This window comes from Indicator indicator, chromosome 2, assembly GCF_027791375.1.
Source record: "Indicator indicator isolate 239-I01 chromosome 2, UM_Iind_1.1, whole genome shotgun sequence".
In the NCBI taxonomy this organism is placed as follows: Eukaryota; Metazoa; Chordata; class Aves; order Piciformes; family Indicatoridae; genus Indicator; species Indicator indicator.
The window spans coordinates 40,858,560-40,878,296 of record NC_072011.1 but is presented as its reverse complement, the minus strand read 5'-3'; the positions used below and the strand labels follow the sequence as shown (position 1 = coordinate 40,878,296).

At 44.0% G+C, this 19,737-nt stretch overlaps 1 protein-coding gene across 1 annotated transcript in view; it reads left to right on the top strand.

Annotated features, from left to right (window-relative positions):
- XPO5 (exportin 5) overlaps positions 1-19,737 on the top strand; it is a 29,515-nt gene that overhangs the window by 6,428 nt on the left and 3,350 nt on the right. The window contains exons 10-27 of the mRNA XM_054392929.1: positions 1,144-1,227; positions 1,636-1,761; positions 1,996-2,086; positions 3,553-3,681; positions 4,300-4,305; positions 4,360-4,475; positions 5,444-5,599; positions 6,001-6,042; positions 6,658-6,747; positions 8,676-8,875; positions 9,485-9,584; positions 10,492-10,673; positions 15,398-15,498; positions 16,583-16,679; positions 17,188-17,324; positions 17,933-18,030; positions 18,529-18,575; positions 18,787-18,881. Coding sequence (XP_054248904.1) covers positions 1,144-1,227; positions 1,636-1,761; positions 1,996-2,086; positions 3,553-3,681; positions 4,300-4,305; positions 4,360-4,475; positions 5,444-5,599; positions 6,001-6,042; positions 6,658-6,747; positions 8,676-8,875; positions 9,485-9,584; positions 10,492-10,673; positions 15,398-15,498; positions 16,583-16,679; positions 17,188-17,324; positions 17,933-18,030; positions 18,529-18,575; positions 18,787-18,881 — 1,897 coding nt within the window. The remainder of the gene's footprint in view (positions 1-1,143; positions 1,228-1,635; positions 1,762-1,995; positions 2,087-3,552; positions 3,682-4,299; positions 4,306-4,359; positions 4,476-5,443; positions 5,600-6,000; positions 6,043-6,657; positions 6,748-8,675; positions 8,876-9,484; positions 9,585-10,491; positions 10,674-15,397; positions 15,499-16,582; positions 16,680-17,187; positions 17,325-17,932; positions 18,031-18,528; positions 18,576-18,786; positions 18,882-19,737) is intronic.

Below are 19,737 nucleotides of genomic sequence, written 5' to 3'. Positions count from 1 at the left end.
ACCTTTATAGAATGGGGAAGCCTCATTGAAAATTGGTCATGTTTCTTGTTATCCACTGCTACAGAAAAACTACTCTAGGAAATGACTCTTGTATTGGAAGCCTTTTAAATTTCCCTGTTAACACTAATCCAAGAGTATAGTTGTTTGTTCTTCTACCGAGATTCTCTCAAGCTGAAGGAAGAAACAGGTTTTGTTCCTGCTGTTCATCTTTCTGATGCTTTGTGTCAGTGTCGAGATGAAGATGCATGTTGATACATTGCATGCCATGCTGGTTGCTGAGTTACTGCTCCCTCTGTTGAGCACGGTGTTACACTGAAGAGGGCAGGTTTGTCGAGAGATGCTGTTTGTGGGGAGGCTGAGGCAGCCAGCCTGTGCAAGTGATAGAGCAGACTGAATTCTCAGGGAGGGCAAGAAAAAGCAAACCCTTTGTCCCTAAAATGAATGGGTGGCAAACAGAGTGTGTTACTGCTTCCAATGACTTCACTTGCTGCTGCGCAGTGCAAATTGTTAGTCCATAATGAAGTACTGCAATGGGGATTTGAGTCCTCATCCAGATTCACTTGAGAGTCAGCACTGAACTGTACAGCTCCAAAACAGAGATCTTGAGGGTAGCAGGTCATATTATGGTTAGTGAGGACCAGCAAAATGGCTCTGGGTAAAACATCCTTTCCCTGACAAACTTCCCAGAAAGTTATTAATAAGAGATACCCATATCTTAACTGCAGGAAGCATTCTGAGTAGTACAGGTGGAATATATGGGTATGTGTGCTTGTGAAATTTTGCAGTTCTGAATTGCTTCGCTTCAGTACTGGTGAGTGGGCTTTACCCAGTAGGAGTAAAACTGTGACTTGTGGAAGCAGCAACAGTGGTTACAAGTTCAGTTTTAACAGAACTCCAGTATCTGAAACTCACCCTTTTCTCTTGAATTAAGGTGGTGCTGCTTCTAGCACCCCCAGGCTGGTCAGCAGAACTTGCTACTCCTCAGGCTATAACTGGTTTCAGCAAAAATCCCAGTCATGCCATGCTTTTCTCTTGGCTCATTTACAGTCTGTAGCTTTGGATGTAGTGCTCCTAGTTTTCCCACAGACATACCACTTATGACACAGAGTCAGTAACTGTGTGAAATTAACTGTTTTCCCATAGGGCTCAGATTCTGATGTGGAAACGCCAGCCAACTTTGGAAAATACCTTGAGGCATTTTTAGCCTTCACAACCCATCCCAGCCAGGTATGTAAAGGGCTAAAAGTCTCAAGTGTGTCTATGTGAGAATGTAGGAATGCATAACTGAGCTAATGTGTAGAAGACTGTAGAACTTCAGCTGTCAAACATTGCTTTCCAGGTTCTCCATTTCATCCGTAGACTTGGAAGGCAGAGTGGTTTCTTCTCCACTGTCACCCCATTAGGAACAATATCTGACACAGGTGCTGATAACAAAGTGCAGAATTTGCATTCAGCCCTAGTATTTATTTAGGGACTTCAAGCCTTCTGGAAGTTGGGGTTGTGCCTGCAAGGTGCCTTGTCCTCAACCAAATAGTCAGTGTAATTTGCTGTTGCCTTCTCATAGAAACACTTTATGTTAGCAGTGGAAGTTCCAGGACTGAAATCCTTCTCTGTTCTTCTCTTTTCTCCTTGCAGTTTCTGCGTTCTTCCACCCAGATCACTTGGGGAGCCCTCTTTCGGCATGAAGTTTTGTCTCACGACCCCTTATTGCTGGCTATGATTCCTAAGTATCTCCGTGCATCTATGACCAACCTAGTGAAGGTATGTGACAACTGCGGCCATGCAGGTATGAGAAGGTGCTTAAGTGAACATGACCTGTAAATTGTGGGGAGAAATTCCATTTTTATTGTGTCTGCCAGAGACATGATCTCCAGACCACTGAGCAACCAGCTGTATCTCAACATTTCACTGCTCATCTTCAGTTATCTTCTCTTTGAAGCTGTTGTTAGTTGCAATGAGTGACTTCTTTCCTGACCTTGTCCGCTCTGTCACCAGGTGGGCTTTCCCTCTAAAACAGACAGCCCCAGTTGTGAATACTCACGCTTTGATTTTGACAGTGATGAGGACTTCAATGCCTTCTTCAACTGTAAGTTGCCATCACCTTGTGCGGATGCTGTTGTCTGTGCCTTTCTTCTTACTTTCAGTTGCTGACTGAGCTTGTAGTCTACTTGACTTGGCAGGTTCTACTTGTGTTTTAACTCCTTCAGCCTGGATCTTGGAGTTAATTTACGATTTTCCTGTGGCAGCTCAGGCGTTTTGTTTCACTTTTAACTGGGCAGGTAGATAGCCTAATAGCATGTGACACTTGGTGTCAAAGAAGTTGTGCCTCTTGGTTAGCTTGGTTGGAGAAGGAAATGAAACAGCCTGGAGTCCTGTTCAGGTTAGGAGAGGCAGGCAAGCTGACTTCATGAAAAGGCAAAAGAGTTTAAATGTCATTCTAGGAAAAAAAAAAAAAAACAGTCTTGGCCCTGCTAAGAAGCTTCTATTCAATACCCATAGCTGTAGCTGAGCAATTGAAATAGCCAAATTTAATCATTATTTAAACCAGCAAAAAGTAAACCCTGGCTATTAATGATTTTATTTTTTCTTTCTTACATTTTACTTCCTAAAACCACAGGCAATTCTCCCTGGTTGTTATAGTTTGGTGTTCACTTGGAGAGTGGGAGGACGTACTTAATAAATTATTTAAATTCTTCCTTTTCACGTTTGTGTTTGAAGGTGTTAAACATTGCTTTTTTCTTGCTGATTAGATAGTTTATTTTTTATTTATTGTAATAAATATTTTTGTGGAAATCAAAAGGTAGTTAAATGTACAAAGCCAGAATTTGAAATAATTTTATGTTGAAGGTATTATACATATAAGAAAAATAAAATGAAACACAAAGTAGCATTACTTTACAGATCAGCTTTTTTAAACAGGTAAGCTGCATCTATAATCAGCAGAGCTGATTCTTTTGTGTAGTTATGTACTGGAATACTTTGGAATAAATTAAATTCCTGTTCTGTACTTTGCTTTTAATATCTTTGAAATTGAAAATAATTCTTTGGCGTTTTTTGAGTTCACTTTAGTTCATCATCCCAGAATCTAAACTGAGTTAAGATGAATAATCTATAAAAAATGTGTTTAGCTGAAAAAAGTGGTAGTTGTCTAATGCTGTTTTTTTCTGTCTCGGTATCTCAAGATATTCTGTAAGCAGTAAACATGTATAGTTTGAAGAAATTTTTTAAATGAAAAGTAGGGGCTTAATTGTAGTAAACCTGGGCTTAGAGATTTTTCATGTTTTGTATTGCACTTTAATTGCACTTCTTTTTATGCTAATCCATCAGTTTTTAGGCCTTTTAAATAACTTCCAAAATTGTCCATGCTCTTACACCTACTTTACTGACTGTATAGCTGAGCTTTACTACACAGCTTTTGTCAGAGCAACAGTCCATAATGTTCCCAGGTCTGCAAAGCTACAGGTGAGCTTTGGGGAACAGAGCATTTGTAGCATCGGTTTGTTTCAGGATGTCTGATTTTTTTTTTTTTTTTTTTTTTTTTTTTTACTGTAGCTTTCCGAGCCCAGCAAGGCGAGGTGATGAGGATGGCTTGTCGTTTGGACCCTCGAACTGGTTTCCAAATGGCTGGTGAATGGCTGAAGTACCAGCTCACAGCTCCTGTTGATGCTGGACCTATGAATTGTAAGTTACCTCAAAAAATAAATAAGGAGATGGGATTTCTTTTTCAAATCAATTTTAAGAGGAGAGCCAAAATTTAAAATTAATTGTTCAGGCTTTTAAGGTCTTTGCAAGTTCAAAAAAAAGGAAATAAAGCCCACTCCACCTAAAATTTAAACCTTTGTAGTCTTGCTGTGGCATAGCTAATGTAAAGTATCTGGGTCCTCCTTTTCCTCCTCCAGATCTCTTAGCAAAACAAATGAAGCTGTCCCTCTGATACAATTTTACAATTATCTGTTCCTTGTTATCTCTGTAAGATGTTGATTATTTTTGACAAGGGAAGTTTTGCCTGTCTGGAGAATCCCGGTCAGTCACCTTGCTTTCCTCTGAAGGAAGGCCACTGAAAAGCACCAACTCTTGCCTGCAGGGCATGTGGTCTTACATGTGGTTTTACATTCTGTGATTCGTTGGTGTTGCTCCTTACGTTACCTCAAAGGTCAGACTTATGTCTCAAGAGCCTTCACTTGAATGAGGGAAATTACATGGGAGTACCCTAATTACTTCCCATGCATCCCTGACAGGCATCTGCCTGACCAAAATACTTGTGAGTGCTCAGATGTTGGCAGTGTGAGAGCTTAGCAGCCTGCTGTTGTACGTGCAGGCAGGAGCATGTTGAGAGCTCCTGTGTTCTCTTCCTTTCAGCTAGAACAGGCGAAGGTCTCTGCTCCATCTTCTCTCCATCCTTTGTGCAGTGGGATGCCATGACCTTCTTCTCAGAGAGTGTCATCAGCCAGATGTTTCGAACCATGGATAAAGACGTATGTGTATCAGATGCTCTTGCCTGCTCTTCTGGCTTGTTCTGAGTTGACATGAGTGGGTTTGTTCAGCTACTTTGTACTTTAGAAGTCTGTAGTAACCAGTTACCTGCATGAAAGAACCTAGATTGTTTGGGGAGTGACTCACATGAGGAGTAGTGACCCTTTAGATGGGACCAAACTTACACTGGCTTATGCTCAGGCAAATCTTGGTTCTGAACGTTATGCCATGAGAAGTCACAGAGGTGTGCTTAGGTGGCATGCTTTGACATAGCATCTTGCTAGAGAAGAGGACTGCTGAAGTGGAAATTTCCTAAGTTTATTCTTTTTTAATTAGCCCTGATTAGTTTGAGGTGTTGGGTTTTCTTTTAATTTAATGCTTGGGGTTTTTAACTTTTGCCTGAAGGAGAGAAACTCATGCTCAGGAAATAGATCAGAAGAAATTTCTTTTTGTTCAATAGCAGGCAAATCAGAAGGAAAGCATTTTTTTTCTCTGTGTACAACAACTTGATTTTTTTGTTTTGTTATTAAATAAGACTGCTCATGAAATTTAGTTCATCATTCCAATGACAGTGAAAGAATTGCATGCTTTTGTTACAGTTTGTTAAACATGGAATCTGTTGGACAAAGTCAGGAGGAGAATTGGGAGCCAAGTGGAAAGGAAGTTTTACCTATCCTGGAGGTGCAAGCAGTAGTATGGGCACTTGAGATTGACATCTCAAGACTGCACTGCAAACAATAGCAATGCTGCTGTCCTTTATTACTCAGCAAGTGCACATAGCACATAGTTAAACTGAGGTTTCTACTGCTTTTCTTTTTGCTTTGATAACAGCTGTGTGCAGCTGAGAAGCCTGAAAACAGTACCAGCAGCTCTGTGGCCTAGCTGTGAGAGTTGTAGGATGTGTGCTACCGGCTCAAGTACTGAGCGATGCTTCCTTTTTTTCCCCTTCTTCCCTTTGCTTCCTTTGTAGGACATCCCAGTGAATGATGGCATAGATCTCCTGCAGCTGGTCCTCAATTTTGAAACAAAGGATCCACTCATTCTGTCCTGTGTGCTCACTAATGTCTCTGCTCTCTTCCCATTTGTCACTTACCGACCAGAATGCCTACCTCAAGTACTTTCTAAGGTACGTGCTTGCAGACCACACCAAAACTGTGGTGCAAGGCTCTTGTACTAAATCACATTCCTTTCCTGGCATTACTGTCAGGGAAGGACTATCCTTCATGTTAATGATGGGAAAAACTGAGTATTATTCAAGAGGAAACAAGGTCAAATAACAAAAATTTTGCAGTTTCTACCTTCCAATTTTAAGTGCACACTCTGGGCAGTACAATCCATGCTTTATTTCAAAGAGTTGCTGTGCTGATGATTCATCTTTCAACTTAGGGATTCTTCACTAATTTTAGTGAAATTGCACCAAAGTGTTATGATCTGTTCTTGAACTCAAAATACACAAGTGCTAGGTATCAACAAATTATGTGAGCATTTTGATTTTTTTTTTTTTCCCCCCCTTCCATTTTCTCACAGCTGTTTGCTTCAGTTACCTTTGAAGTTATAGAAGAAAGTAAGGTACGTCTGAATTGTTACCTACTAATGAGCTATAGCAGTTGGCTCAAACTGTACTCTGTTTGGGAGCATGCTGAGTCTGAAGAGTCAGCTATAGTAGGCTTCTTGAGAATAGTTTCTTTCCTGTAAAAGGGCTGGGAGGTCTAGATATAACTGATCTATTTTTGATTGATATAGCCTAATAAACTTTGCCTCACAAACTTAGAAGGCCACAGGCGTGGTATAAGGTCAGTGCACTTAGTGCCCTGGTATATGCTGGCATTCCTGAGAGTGAAATCCGTTCATTAGCTGTGGATATTCTTCAGCTGTTGGTATATGTGGTTGTGAAGCATGGCTGTAAATCTTCCTGGTACCTAGGGAGTGCTTGGAGTCTTAAAATAGCGGTTAAGATCCATGACATCCTTGCTTCTGGAGTACAAGCTTGTTTGAACATGCACTTTGAGTTGGCTACTGCTCCAGAGGAAATTTGGTTGTTGCATGACTTGGGTGGTATATGGAAATGCTTTTTTGATCTGTACTCAACAGTGTAGAAAACTGTGATGCATTTATCTTTTGAAGTTACCCTGCATTGGTCTGAACTTTTGTTTTGTTGCATTGAAGTTTGTTGTGTCTGTCCAGGCTCCTAGAACTCGAGCAGTGAAGAATGTGAGAAGGCATGCATGCTCTTCAATCATAAAGATGTGTCGAGATTACCCTCAGCTTGTCCTGGTATGTAAATTCAGTCCTGTTGTGAAGAGTCTTGCCTCAGTTTCAGGCTGGATTTTGTGGGATTTTCAGTTTCCCTGGCTACAGTCTGCCTTTTTCTTCCCAGAAACATTCCTGCTGTACAAATGACAAAGTGTTTTATTCCCTGCACTTGCTTTCTTCCCCCACTGCTTCTGAAAATTTTTCTGCCTGAAGAGCTGAATTGTGCAGTGATGAGTTAAATGAAAAGGTAATGAGTTAAATGCAGAAGGGGTGAGGATACAAGCAGCACTAGATTCATTTCAAGGGAATGTTTGCTTAATTTCCTTCTTGTCATTTGTGTTGATCTTAGTTGCTTGTAGCTGGTGAGGCTAGCAATGACTGATCTCCATACTTTTTTCTATCTGTCACTTAGCAGAATGTAAGAGCAAGAGGAGATGTGGCAGTTCAGGCTGGGTGCCTCCTGTTACTGCCACATAAGTTACACCTCCAGTGTCCTGAATGTCCACCCAATAAGGTGGACATAGGAATCGGCATATTTCTACCCATAAATCCTGCCCCTATAAATCCCTCTGCAAAGTCATTCTCTCTCTCTTTCTCCCCGCTCTGCTCCCGTGGGAGATGCTTCCTGTCGGGTAATGGTGGGGGAGTATGTCAAGGCCTCTTAGGTCTGTCCAGGCCTAATGCCAGGAGGAGAAGGGGGGAGTAGTCTCAGACCTGGCCAGACTGAGACTAGTCTAGCAATGATGGGGGAGGAAAGAGCCCTGGTGATTTTGGGTAGACCCTCAGGTGGGCAGAAGGGAAGAGTTGGGAGGTCTTTGGGTGTTGTGTAAGGGACTCTGTATGCTTTGGGACTCTTTGCCACTATGCTTTGTAGTTTTTGTAGTTTCACCAATTGCTTTTCCATTTAAACTTTCCATCACTCTCCAATCCGTTTGTGTGAGTGTCATTCTTTTGTCCCTCTCAGGGCAAGAGAGGATCTGTCTGGCCCCAAACCAGCACAGGAGAGTATTTGTTATCCGGATTAATTTGAGGAGACTAGAAAAAACAAACACATTTAAAGTCCATAAGCCAGTGTTTTGTTTGATTTTGCTGAACTAAACACTCTGTATGAAAAATGCGTAGCTCTGAACTCCTTTCTTTAGCAGTGTTTGTGTGCAGTGGCCCTAGGATTACAGGAACACCAGAGGACATTGCTAGTTTAAACAAAGGCAATTTTTGAGGATGTTAATTAAGGTAATTTAGAGGTTCCAGTCCTCATTCTGCAATGGCTGCTAAGAGTGCTAGCAGGTTTGTCTTTGTCCCATTCTGCTGGTACTACAGCTCTCTTTTTTTCCCATGGCCAGCCAAACATCCTCACTGGAAGAGCCAAAGGCCCAGAGCTGTCCCAAAATACATTCAGATGAGTTTGCTGAAGGGATTGATTGCTAGCTTATACAGAGTTACAGGAAGACATGGTTGCCACGGTAGTGGGTAGGGAAGAAACTCAAACTGTTCCAGTGGAGGTAGTGGTAACCATACCAATCATTCTTAACACAGCTGTGAGCAAAGAGATGGAAGAGTCCTATGGCTGACACATTAGAGCCTAGGGAGCAAAGTACTTTCTGTGAGCATCAGAATTATTTTAAAGTGTGACACTGCTGTAAGGGATATGGCTGCCTAGAAGAGACATTTCCTCTGCTTATTTCTGTCATTCTAGAGACTGAAGTAAACTGGATGCAGGATGGTGATAGGGGATAGGAAAGAAAGGAGGTTCTTTCAGAGTGAATATTCAGAGAAACTTGCTACTGAGAAGAAATGACTCTGTAGAGAAAAAACTCTATGTAGAGAAAAACTCCCAACATGCTCCTGCAGCTGTTCTGCCTAGTGTAGTACACCCCACATCTGCCTCTTCCATAGGCTGTCCTCCATACCAAATGTATGATGCTCTTTCACTTGGATGTGTTTTCTAGCCAAACTTTGAGATGTTGTACAACCATGTGAAGCAGTTGCTCTCCAATGAGCTACTTCTGACCCAGATGGAGAAATGTGCTCTTATGGAGGCCCTTGTCCTCATCAGCAACCAGTTCAAGGACTATCAGCGGCAGAAAGCTTTCCTGGAGGAGCTCATGGCTCCTGTAGCTGGACTATGGCTTTCCCCAGAGATGCAGAGGTATGGGTTATTGTTTTGAGCTTTGAAATGGAGGTGTTGCAGAGGTGGTGGTGTTCCCAATAAGGGAATGCACAAACGGCATGAGGGTGGTAGGGTGCTTTGTGACCCCCTAAGTTCTGGGCAGTCACTGTAGTAATAGCCCTCCTGCAGTTCAGAAACCACCAAAAGGGTCTAAATGCTGTTCATTGAAAATTGCTCTGTAAGAGTTGTTTAAGGTGATAAGGAAGTACTTCCCAGCGTGCTCAAACCATTTGCAGAAAATGAGAAATAAAATGTCTGCTCTTCTCTAGAAGAAGGTAGAAAGCTGAGCTCTCCTTACTAAAGCTTAGGTGTCCCACAGCCCTGGGCAGCTGGTCATGCAGAAGAGTTTTCCCAGCAGGCCTGTTTTCATAAGAGATTCAAAGGTCTTCATGGCCGAAGAGAACTGGAGATGTGTGGAGAGCACACGCATCCGTGGTGCTTTTTATCATGTTCCTACATACAGTGTAGAGCACTGCCTGTTGTCTCTATCATGCTTTGTATTTGTTAAGATGTTTATTGCCAGTGCAAAGCTCTGCTCAAACTCCCCGGTGCAAACAATAACTCCCTTTGCTGTCTTGCTGCTGCCAGAGTCCTCTCAGATCCTGAAGCCTTTATCTCCTACGTGGGTGCAGACAACAAAATTGCTGATCCTGTCTTGGAAGATCCTAGTGGCCTGAACCGCTCTAGAGTGAGTATTAACAGGAGAGGCATGTCCTTAGTAACATGAGACTTGCCTCCTTCTGTCTGTGGTTATATACAAGATCTCTCCGGGTCATCTCCTATAGGATGCAGATAGTAGGTTTTTCAGGTTGCAGGATAACAGACTGGCTTTTGCCTCTTCAAGCTACAGTAATGAGCATGCAGACCATGCAAAAGCGAATTATTTATCAGAGTGAAGCACGCTGTCCTTTGTTCTTTGTTTAGCAGACTTTGGATTTGGAGAAGCAGTTGGTTTGTGTAATTTTTGGAATGTGGTGCAGTAAATTGTGAGTTTTGAGCCAGGCAGTGTGGAAAGTATGCTGCTGAGACTGTAGTAAATCCATACATAAAGGAATGTAAATTAAAATCCATACATAAAGATTCTTATTATTTGAGTTGTTAGTGAAATGTCTTCAGTTTCTGGACAGACTGCAAATGAAATGGCTATCTTATTAGCAGAAGAAACTGAAATGCTGTCCACAGAGCTGTGCTAGCTTTTTGGGGCTAATGGAGTTTGAGCACTGTATTATGAATCTCTGTATCTATCTGAGTACATGAAGGAGATGAGGATCTGATGGTGTAGACCCTTGCTTGTGTAGGGGGCAACCTACCTGGTTTCTTGCGTACTCATGAGACTGTATGCATTGATTTGCTATCTCATTGCGAGTTCCTAGGCCATCCTGTCGCAGTCAGGAGTCACTGAAGGTCATGGAATGTAGCCTGATCATTCCCTGCGTTTTCTGGCAGCAAACCCACCACTGTTTGTTCCTGTCATCAGAGCAGTCTCACTGTAGAGCAATCTCTTTCAGATGGGATGATGATAGGTTTCTCTGAAAACATGTTTAATCAAGTTGTGTTCTGGCTAAGAAACACTCTTTCCACGTCTCTTGCTGCAGATAAGCTTTTGTGTATACACCATTCTGGGCGTCGTGAAACGAGCTCGCTGGCCTGCTGCTACTGAAGAGGCAAAAGCTGGAGGATTCTTGCTGGGATACATGCCCAGCGGAACTCCGATCTACCGTAATCCCTGCACTGAGCAGGTCCTGAAGCTTTTTGACAATTTACTTGCTCTTATAAGGTGGGTTGAGTTGACTTGAAATCATTTATGTTGACTTAAGAATCTCTGGAAGCCAAACTGTGATAAATATATGGAATACTCAGAGCATGTTCCCCCAGTGAAGACATTGGGAATGCAGGCTGGTGCAGGTGCCCAAGTACTGTTCCTGACTGTTCACAGCAGGGAATGACACTGGGGAAATGGGAGCCTTCTGAGTGTTCATTGGCCTGGCCTACAAGAGTCCATCAAAACCATTGGGAGCTTGGGCTGCGGTTGCCTTTCCCCACCTCCTCTGCTGTAAATCTGCCATCTAGTTAATTGTTTCTTGACTAACATCTCTGCTCTGCCCTCAGCCCCTACAAGGCCACCTCTCCAGTCCACCACCAGGGCAGTCCCAGCTCTCATTGCATCCTGTTCATGTTATTCTCTCTTCAGTGTTGAATTAAGCTGATGTTGAACACGAACACCCATCTCTTGAAGCACTGTCTGCTATTGAAATCAGTGGATGCATACTCTCAGCCTGATGCTACCATGCAGTGCCTCTCTGTGCATCACTGGTGTTGTGTATGGCTGGGGCAGCCAGAGGAGGGAGCAAGAGAAGGCAGAAAAGGGGAACCCTGCATAACACAGTTCCCAGAACTAGAGAGGAGTCTGTCTCAGGGTAGCTGCTGAGGCTGCAGTTTTGACAGGCTTATGGGGCAGTTCTGTGAGATAATACTGTTATGTATTTGAAAACTGTCTTTGGTAGGAGCCTGTTGGAAGAGAGCATTTTCAAATCTACTTGTAGTTTTCAGCTCCCAGGTCTGTGAGGAAGGGGATCCTATTATGCAAGTGCTGTTCTAGTCAGGTATTTGTGGTAGTCACTGAATTCAGGACTCTGCTGCTTCCAGTGAGAAGAAAGATGCTGGGATTGGTAGGACAAGCATGAGCTGTCTTGGCCTACTCTAGCTGTGCATCTTACCACAAAGCTCTGTGTATCACAGTAGGTGGTGCTTTGGACAGAGAGCTAGGTTGAGCCTTCTCATTATGGCTGTGAAGTTGTACATGAAGTGGTTTCACGTTTTATCCTACAAGGCTGAAGATCCTGTCAATGAGCTTTTGGGATAAGCTGTGCAGAGAAGAGTTGCATGAGTAGAGGTAGCCTCATACCATTTCTTCTAGAGCCTGCAACATGCTTCATATTGTCGGACACCAGCTAAACCAGCCTAAGGTCTGAACAGGCTGCAACACACAGACCTTTTGGTTGTGCTATCACTGTTCTTTCCAGAACTTATGCATTATTAAAACCACTTGGGATCTCTGTTACAACATGCTTGGTAAACTCTTGTCAAACTCTATCACTACTCAGGAAGAAGTAGAAATTCTTTGCTTACTTGTTTACCACCTCCAAGGAAACCACAGGAGCTATGTTCTATTGCCAGTGCTTTTCCATCTGCATAAAAAAGAGGCACTCTAGATGTTTTCTGAAATAATGCATCTGTGTTGTTTGAGCATCTCCTCTGCAGGCCAAAATCTTTTCTTAGCATATGGTAGTAACATACATGGAGTGGCCTTTATTTCACTATGAGTGGAAGATCCACCACCTCATACCTTTCCTGGCTGCTGCTGGATGCAGAGGCCTCGCTGTGTGACAACTGCAAGCTCTTAGGCGTTCAGTGCAATTTTTGACGATGTTTGTGTTATGCTGGAGAAGTTGGAACTTGTGCTGTGGAGCTTCTGTTGTGTTTTTTGCTGGCTTGGAGTGCCTTTTCCTCATGCTGCTTCCACAGGCCCTCTTTATATGAATTACATGAGAAAATAGAGAATCTGTAGCAGCTAGTCAATAGGCAAGGAAGTACAGGGATACAAAGAAGGGTGGCTGACAGGAAAGCTGCCTGTGTTGAGGATGTTTTCAGGAGCATAGCTGCCTAACTACTTGGGGATGGATGTTTCTCTTAGGTCCGTACCATGAAGCAGCTTTCTGTGAGGAGAAGCAAGATCCAATGTTGCTCATGTGCTTATGCAGGAAGCAGATGTGGAAGTCCTCACAGATTGTATTGGTTACTGTGGGAGCATATCTGCAAGCAGTAGTAGCATGGATCCTGTTGAGCACCAAGTCAGGCACCAATATGCAAAAATAAGGCTGAGCAGTTGGGTCTGCTGCTCTCTGGATATTGTGTGGCATTTTTCTCTTGTGTTTGTAGACAGAAGCAGTGAAAGTCATTGAGTCTTTGCCAGGATAAGTAGCTTTGAAGGTAGGTCATGGATAAGACCAAAGAGCTAAGAAGGAGCCAATCTAACAAGGAAAAATAAGTTAGTTTTGAGTGGCATCTTTTTGTGCCTCCCTGGTTTTGTCTCTGTCTTGGGAACTGTGTTTACCAAATTACTTTGAGGCTGCTTTGTTAATCACTTTTTGCAGCTCTTAGTGTAGTGATTCTCTTGTCCTCTACAGTACTTCATTTCATCTAGGTGGTCTCTAACTTCTGGCTTAAGTTGTTCTCTCCTAAATCATGATCTCCAGCTACCATTAGATAAAGGCACATTTCTGGAGTCGGTAGCTGCATGAACTGACTGGCACAGCACTTTTATTGTGCTGGAATATGCTCACGTTTTGTTACAAATGGACTGGTCAGGCTCAGCAAAGGCTTTGCATGGACAAAGGGTTTTTTGGAACTCCTCTTGATGAGATCCTCACATTACCGTGGCATTAATGTTGGTGAAAGAATTGTTGGATAGACATGGATATTGTAGGCATTTCATTGTAGACAGCTCCAGCCTTGGATAAAGATTTTTCAAGCATGAACTGTCCTGAAGGACTCGACTTCTGACCCTCGAGCCTATCTCTGTAGGCATCTGACACTCTTTACAGCAGAGCTCTGACCATTGCTGAAAACCCCCCAAGTCCTGCCATATGCTTTGCTTGTCTTTTCTAAAGCATTAAGTATCTCCTGAATTTTGTTTTGCCATGTTCTGCTTTGTGTTGGATCCCCAGAAGTTGTGCTCACTGCTGAGAATCTCAGCTGGAACATGAGGGCTGTCAGAAGCTTTAACTCCCATGGGGAGCAGCCGATCAGCCATTTTCTTTTTGTTATCACTGGCACCTTGCTAAAGTATTGAAAGAGATCAGTCTGTGAGTGAACATCTCCCCTCCCAACTGTTAAACTTGAGAAAATGCTTCAAGAACTCTGAAACAACTAAGGACCATGTCTCCAGCTTCAGGATGTGACTGTCTGGCCCATCTTGCTGGGGTTAGAGCAGTGGGATTTCAAGGTTCACCATCACAATTCCACAGTCCTTGGGTTCTCCCCACTGTCCTCCTGCCTAGCATAAGGCAAAGTCAACATGGGCATGGAGCAGACAGGAGATGTACAAGAAGAGGTGATTTTAGTACCTAGGCTTCAGAAATGCACTTTTTTTTGAGTCAGTGGATTAGTATTATGCAAGCTTTTGTGGAGGCTAGGCTACTCCCTGGCTACTCCTGGGAAAGTGAACCAGCTTGTGCCCGTTTGAGGCCCATTGCATGGTGTTAGATCCAGCCCGGAATGAGAGTATCAGTCATTAAGTCATCTGTGGAGCTCTTTCTTATGAAACTTACATACTTGCCTTCTTCACATACAGTGAGCAGGGAAGTATTTAACACTTGCAGAGAGAAATGGGATAGTTACCATTTCAGAGCTAACTCAGGCTCTCTGCAAACTCAGGCAGACATCACTGCATTGAGGTTGCCAGGACTGTAAACACAGACCTTCAAAAATAAAAATAAAACAAATCATTAAGACATGAGTGAAAGCTGAGACTCTAGAGAAAATACTGAGGTCTGTCCGTGCTCCTTTCCCCCAGCCATTCCCATGTACCCCCTCTGCTTTGGGAAACAGTGCTCTAGGGGGAGATACTGAGTTGCCCTTGATCACCTCTAGCAGCAGGTACAATGGCATTGCAGTTTTGGAGGAGGCTGCAGGATTTGTGCTGTGTGCAGCTGGCGACACCCAGAGTGGAGGTCTGAGGTCTCAAAGGAGAGAGGTAGGTGAGAGAGACACCCCCTGCCAAGTCCAGCTCTGAGTGTCAGTACCCTGGCTAAGAGGGGACCATTTTGGCCTGGATGGCAAGAACCAGCCACCTGTGGCTGAATTGGTGTCCCTTACGGAGAGCTGACCATGGCCGCCTCCTGGTGATGCAGAATTGTTCCCAGCTGGATGCGTTGTCCAGGGGGCACACGTCTGCCACAAGTAACATCTAATCAGACTGATAATCTCCCCAGAGTCCCTTCAATACCACCTGCTGTTCTGGGGACTGTGACCCATCCCTGGGGGCAGTGTGTGTATTTTGGAGCTGAAATGGCCACTCCCTCTGCAGGGGCCTTAGGTGCAGAAGATCTTTTGAGATTACAGAATCTGTGTCTTGTCAGTTTTTAAACAACCTTCTCTAATCCCTTTGGCCAAGCTAATAAGATCGTACCAGCACCAGCTAGAGAATTGCTGGGAGTTTTCACTGCCAGTGCTTGCAAGGGGTGGGGTAAACTGAAGTAAGTGTAAAGGACAGCCAGGAGGTTCAGGACATGAGGTGGAGTCACTCCATGTCTCTGTTGGATCAGCTTCCCCAGTATTTCTGCAGGTGGGGAAGGGGGATCCCATGCGCACATGCTTGGTCTCACCTTCCTCATCATCTGTCTCAGAGGAGCTGTTCACAAGCTGAAGGAGAGGATCCCGCTGTCAAGGGCAAAAGGGGTTGACCAACATAAGTATAAACCAAGTGCTCTTCTGTTTCAGGACTCACAACAATCTCTACATGCCAGAGATGGTGGCTAGACTGGGAGAAACATTTGCAAAAGCCTTAGACATGCTGGAGGTGGAGAAGAATGCCATCCTAGGTAAGGGACTTCTGTTTGGGAGGAGTGTATGGACAGATTCTCAGAGGTATTTGAGGTAGTGGTCTATCAGTAGCAGTGGAAGTGCAGCGAGGCTGGAGAGCCAGCTTCTTGCAGCTCATGTATGATTTGAGCCTGCTGAAAAGAAGTTAAATTTTAAGTTACTAGTCTTTGCCAAATTGGTTTCTTCTGCATAAAATGAAGGGTGCCCAAATTGTTCAACCCAGGTGGATGGTGGTGTCTCTAACATCACACTTCAGGCTGGAGAAACTGAAGGTGCTATAATTGTCTGCCTTTAAGCAGAACTAGCGCTCAGCAGAAGCCCTCAGTGCTGGTGTGGAGCCCTGTCATGGAGGTCAAGAGCCGAGTCCTGCAGTATTGCCTGCTCATTTGTTTACAGACAGTGAATTAAAGGGAGGCTTTTAGAGCGGTCTTAAGCTGTGTTTGAGCTTGTGAACACAGAAGGCTTTCCAGACAAGCAGAAGTGGGTGGCCTTGTGGGATGTGTGTGGACTATGATTCTGGAAGTTGAAGTTTTAATTTCAGGTTCCGACAGTGAAATACTTGGGGGAAGTTGTTTTGTCTTTCTTGTCTCCGTTTCCTATCTGTAAGACAAGGAGATGCTTCCTTTACCTGTTTTCTGTGACCTATAAACTCTGTGAACCACTGCGTGTGAAGCAGCAGGGTCTTAATCTCTGCTCTTTTCATATCATAGTTCAACAGTAGCTTGTGTCCCAACAGACACATGCAAACCTGAGGGGATGGACTGTTAGAGAAGCTGCAGAACTGCCACCTTGCTTCTGACTAGGATTTGATAGCTCCACTAAGTTTTGCTTTGGAGAAATGAGTGGGTTTATACCAACCTCAGTGGAAACTTCTGCTGTGGGTACAACCAACCTGAAGTCGTCTGACCTCTGAAGGGAGGGAGATGATGCCCCAGGGTTGCTGCACCTTTTCCTGTTTGGCTTCATGTTGATTTTGCCAAATGCTTTCCTCACTGTTGTCAAGCTGGCTGGGGCCTAGCCAGACATTATGAAGATTCACAGTGCTCGCTCATTAATGTAGCTGATGCTTATTCTTTCTGACAGGTCTCCCTCAGCCTCTGCTGGAGCTTTACGATTCTCCTGTTTACAAAACAGTCCTGGAAAGGATGCAGGGCTTCTTTTGTACCCTGTACGACAACTGGTAAGGACACCAGATATGCCCCTCGCAATCAGCTGGAGCAGTAGGTTGTTGCTGCATGTTGACTTGGAGAGTTAGACTTCTTATGTGAACTGTATCCTGTAACATTAAGTAGAAGCTGCAGGGGTGATATATACTTGGTTGTTATAACCTACACATGGAACAAAGTCATTGGAAAAATGTGGATCTGCCTTTAGCTTTTCAGCAGCTAGGTGGTCAGAGTGGAGCACTTAGCTGATACCCTGTCCTAGTTTGTCTCTTTGCCACTTTTAATCATGTTAGGGTACATCAGCATTTGAAAGTGCATTTTAGTGGTTAAATGCTTAATTCATTGTCTCTCTACAGGTATCCTGGTAGAAAAGAGATACTGTGCTAAAACTCCTCTACACCATTTGCTTAAGAACATGGGAACTATCTAATCTCCAGATAGTAGTTCTTGTAATCTTTGCCAGGCAATAGGCACAGTACCTGTTACCTAGCAGACTTGCAACTAACTTTTTTGTTGTTGAAGTTTCCACATCCTGGGAAATGCAGGCCCTTCCATGCAGCAGGATTTCTATACTGTTGAGGGTCTCGCCACCCAGCTCCTCAGCTCAGCTTTCATCAATCTCAACAACATTCCTGATTATAGACTGCGCCCCATGCTCCATATCCTTTTCTCTCAGGCCAGCTACAAGGGCATTGAACATGTGAATTAAAAACCCACATCATTTCCAGTATGGCCAAGCCAAAGAGTGCTTGAGGAGGTAAACGGAATACACATGGTGTGCATGAGGGTGAACCCAGGAGGGCACAAGCAGAAACAGCAGCATGGTGGGGTAGAGAAAATAAATCCAAAGGGTTTGTGTCATCCTGAAGGCACTGTGAGAGGTGGACACTGCCTTTTGAAGGGCAAATAGCTTACATAATGTAGGAGTTTGATACCAGGGTGTCTGAATAGACTTTGTGCTTGTGTGGGAGACTACCTGGTGTTCTTAAACCACTTTCCAGGGCCAGACATTTCAGTCTCGCAGCTAGCAAATGGCTGCTAAGCACCCTCAGCTTTCTTGGCTGAACTGTCAGGGAAGGGGGCTGTGAATACCTCATGTTCTTGCTGTATACAGATGCCACTTGTTAATTCAAGGCTGAGAGAAGATGGGCTTTGAGGAGTCTGTTGCTTGGCCTCCCAGTGGAATGGACTAGTTTGGGCAGTGCGCTGCAGTTTTCCTAGCAGCTGGCCATATGTGCTGGATCTCTTCCTTAACTGGTCTGTGTAGGTGTGTTTGTGAAGCCCTTGGTACTCTCCTGCCCTTCAGAATACTATGAAACCCTTGTCTGCCCTATGCTGGGACCACTCTTTACCTATCTGCACGTGGTAAGAAAAACTTGTTCAGTGCATTTCTTGTAGCAGCTGGCAGCAATGTATGAGAACATCTGTCTCTCCAAAGCCAGCAGAGACAAGGGCAGAGTCTCAATGCCTCATGATTTTGATGCACTATTTAGGGGGAACTTTGGAGGTGTGCAGAACTCTGGCTGTTGCACAGCATTCCTTGCTGTGAATTCAAACCCATGGATATTGGATCCTCAACCTTCAGCACTGAGAATTTTTCTGGGGTGGTTTGTTTGTTTATTTGTTTTTTGCCTGCATCCTCCCATTTTCCTGACAGCTTGCTCAGATTCCTGCAGCCAGCACAGCCAGAGAGTCTGGAGCAGAGTTGGTAGCAGTTCTTGTCACATTCAAAATGGGGCTTAGCATGAAAGCTATGTTTAAAGCTCTTGTGCTCCTATCAGTAGCTATCACTTGGGCTTCTTTGTATTGTGTCCATCATGGCTCCTTAGGAAGGTATTGAATCTTCCCTTTTGTCTTGAACAGAGGTTGTCTCAGAAATGGCAGGTGATCAACCAGCGAAGCATGCTCTGGTAAGCTTCCACCCCTTGAGAGGAGTGGGAATGGGAAATGGGGTGTGGGGAGCAGTTTTGGTCTTTCATGTGGCCCTTTGCCCAGGGAAGAGCCCTGCCAGCAGAAGGCTGAAAACACTGTGTTTACCCTCCTGGTGACTCATACCCTGTGCTTGGGCAGAGGGGATACTTTAAGACACTGGCTACTCATGCTTAAACCTGTTCTTCTCAGCGAGGACGATGCTGCAGATGACAACCCAGAGTCTCAGGAGATGCTTGAGGAACAGCTGGTCAGACTGCTGACCCGAGAAGTGATGGATCTTATCAGTAAGTGAAATCAAGCTAAGTCCCCATGGATATTTGGGACATTTGTCTTGGAAAGGACATCTGGAATTTCCAGCATGCAGTAAAACTTAACTATAATGCCCAGTATTACTTAACAATCCTTAGAAGCCAAGTGTGAGACAGTTAACCTTGCCACAGTCTTTGTGAAAACTTAGTAAGAGATCAACTAAAGACTTTCAGGACAGTTTCTTCATTTCATTTGTATTTAGGGCTCCATGTTTTTGGCACTGTCCCTGTAGGAGTCCAGTCCTCCTTTGGAATCTGGGTCCTCCCTTTCTGTGCCCTAGAGCCCAGTACAGGACATCAGTTTGTGGACAGCCTAAATGTAGAGCAGTTTTATTTCTGGCAATTGCCACGTCTCTAGCCAAACAAAAGGGAAAAGTCCCTGCCTTAAAGCAACCTCCCTTCTTTCTGTTCCTTTTCTCCAGCATCATGTTTCTGTCAGCATGGCTTTAAGCAGAGAAGCTGGGAAATTGACTCAGCATAGAGTTTACAGATCCTTAACCTTCACTCTCCTTTCTTGATTGACTTTGTTGCCTTAAGATGGTATCTTAAGATGGTATTCTTCTCAGGTTATAGGCTTCAAATATTCCTGGTTCTCAGTAGTTTGAAGTAGGCACTGTTCAGCAGGTTCCACCATGGGAAGATGCTGTGGGTGGAGTGTTTCAGCCTTCCAGGTAGTGCAGTATTTGGCATTTACATTGGGCTTAGAGGTTCTTCAGATACCGTGCAAGAGCTTGAGGGAGCTTGAAGCAGCTGTGAGCCTATCAGAGGCTGTAGGATATCTCTGCATTTTCTGAAGTAGCATTTTCCCTTTCTCTGCTCCACTGACCTGCAA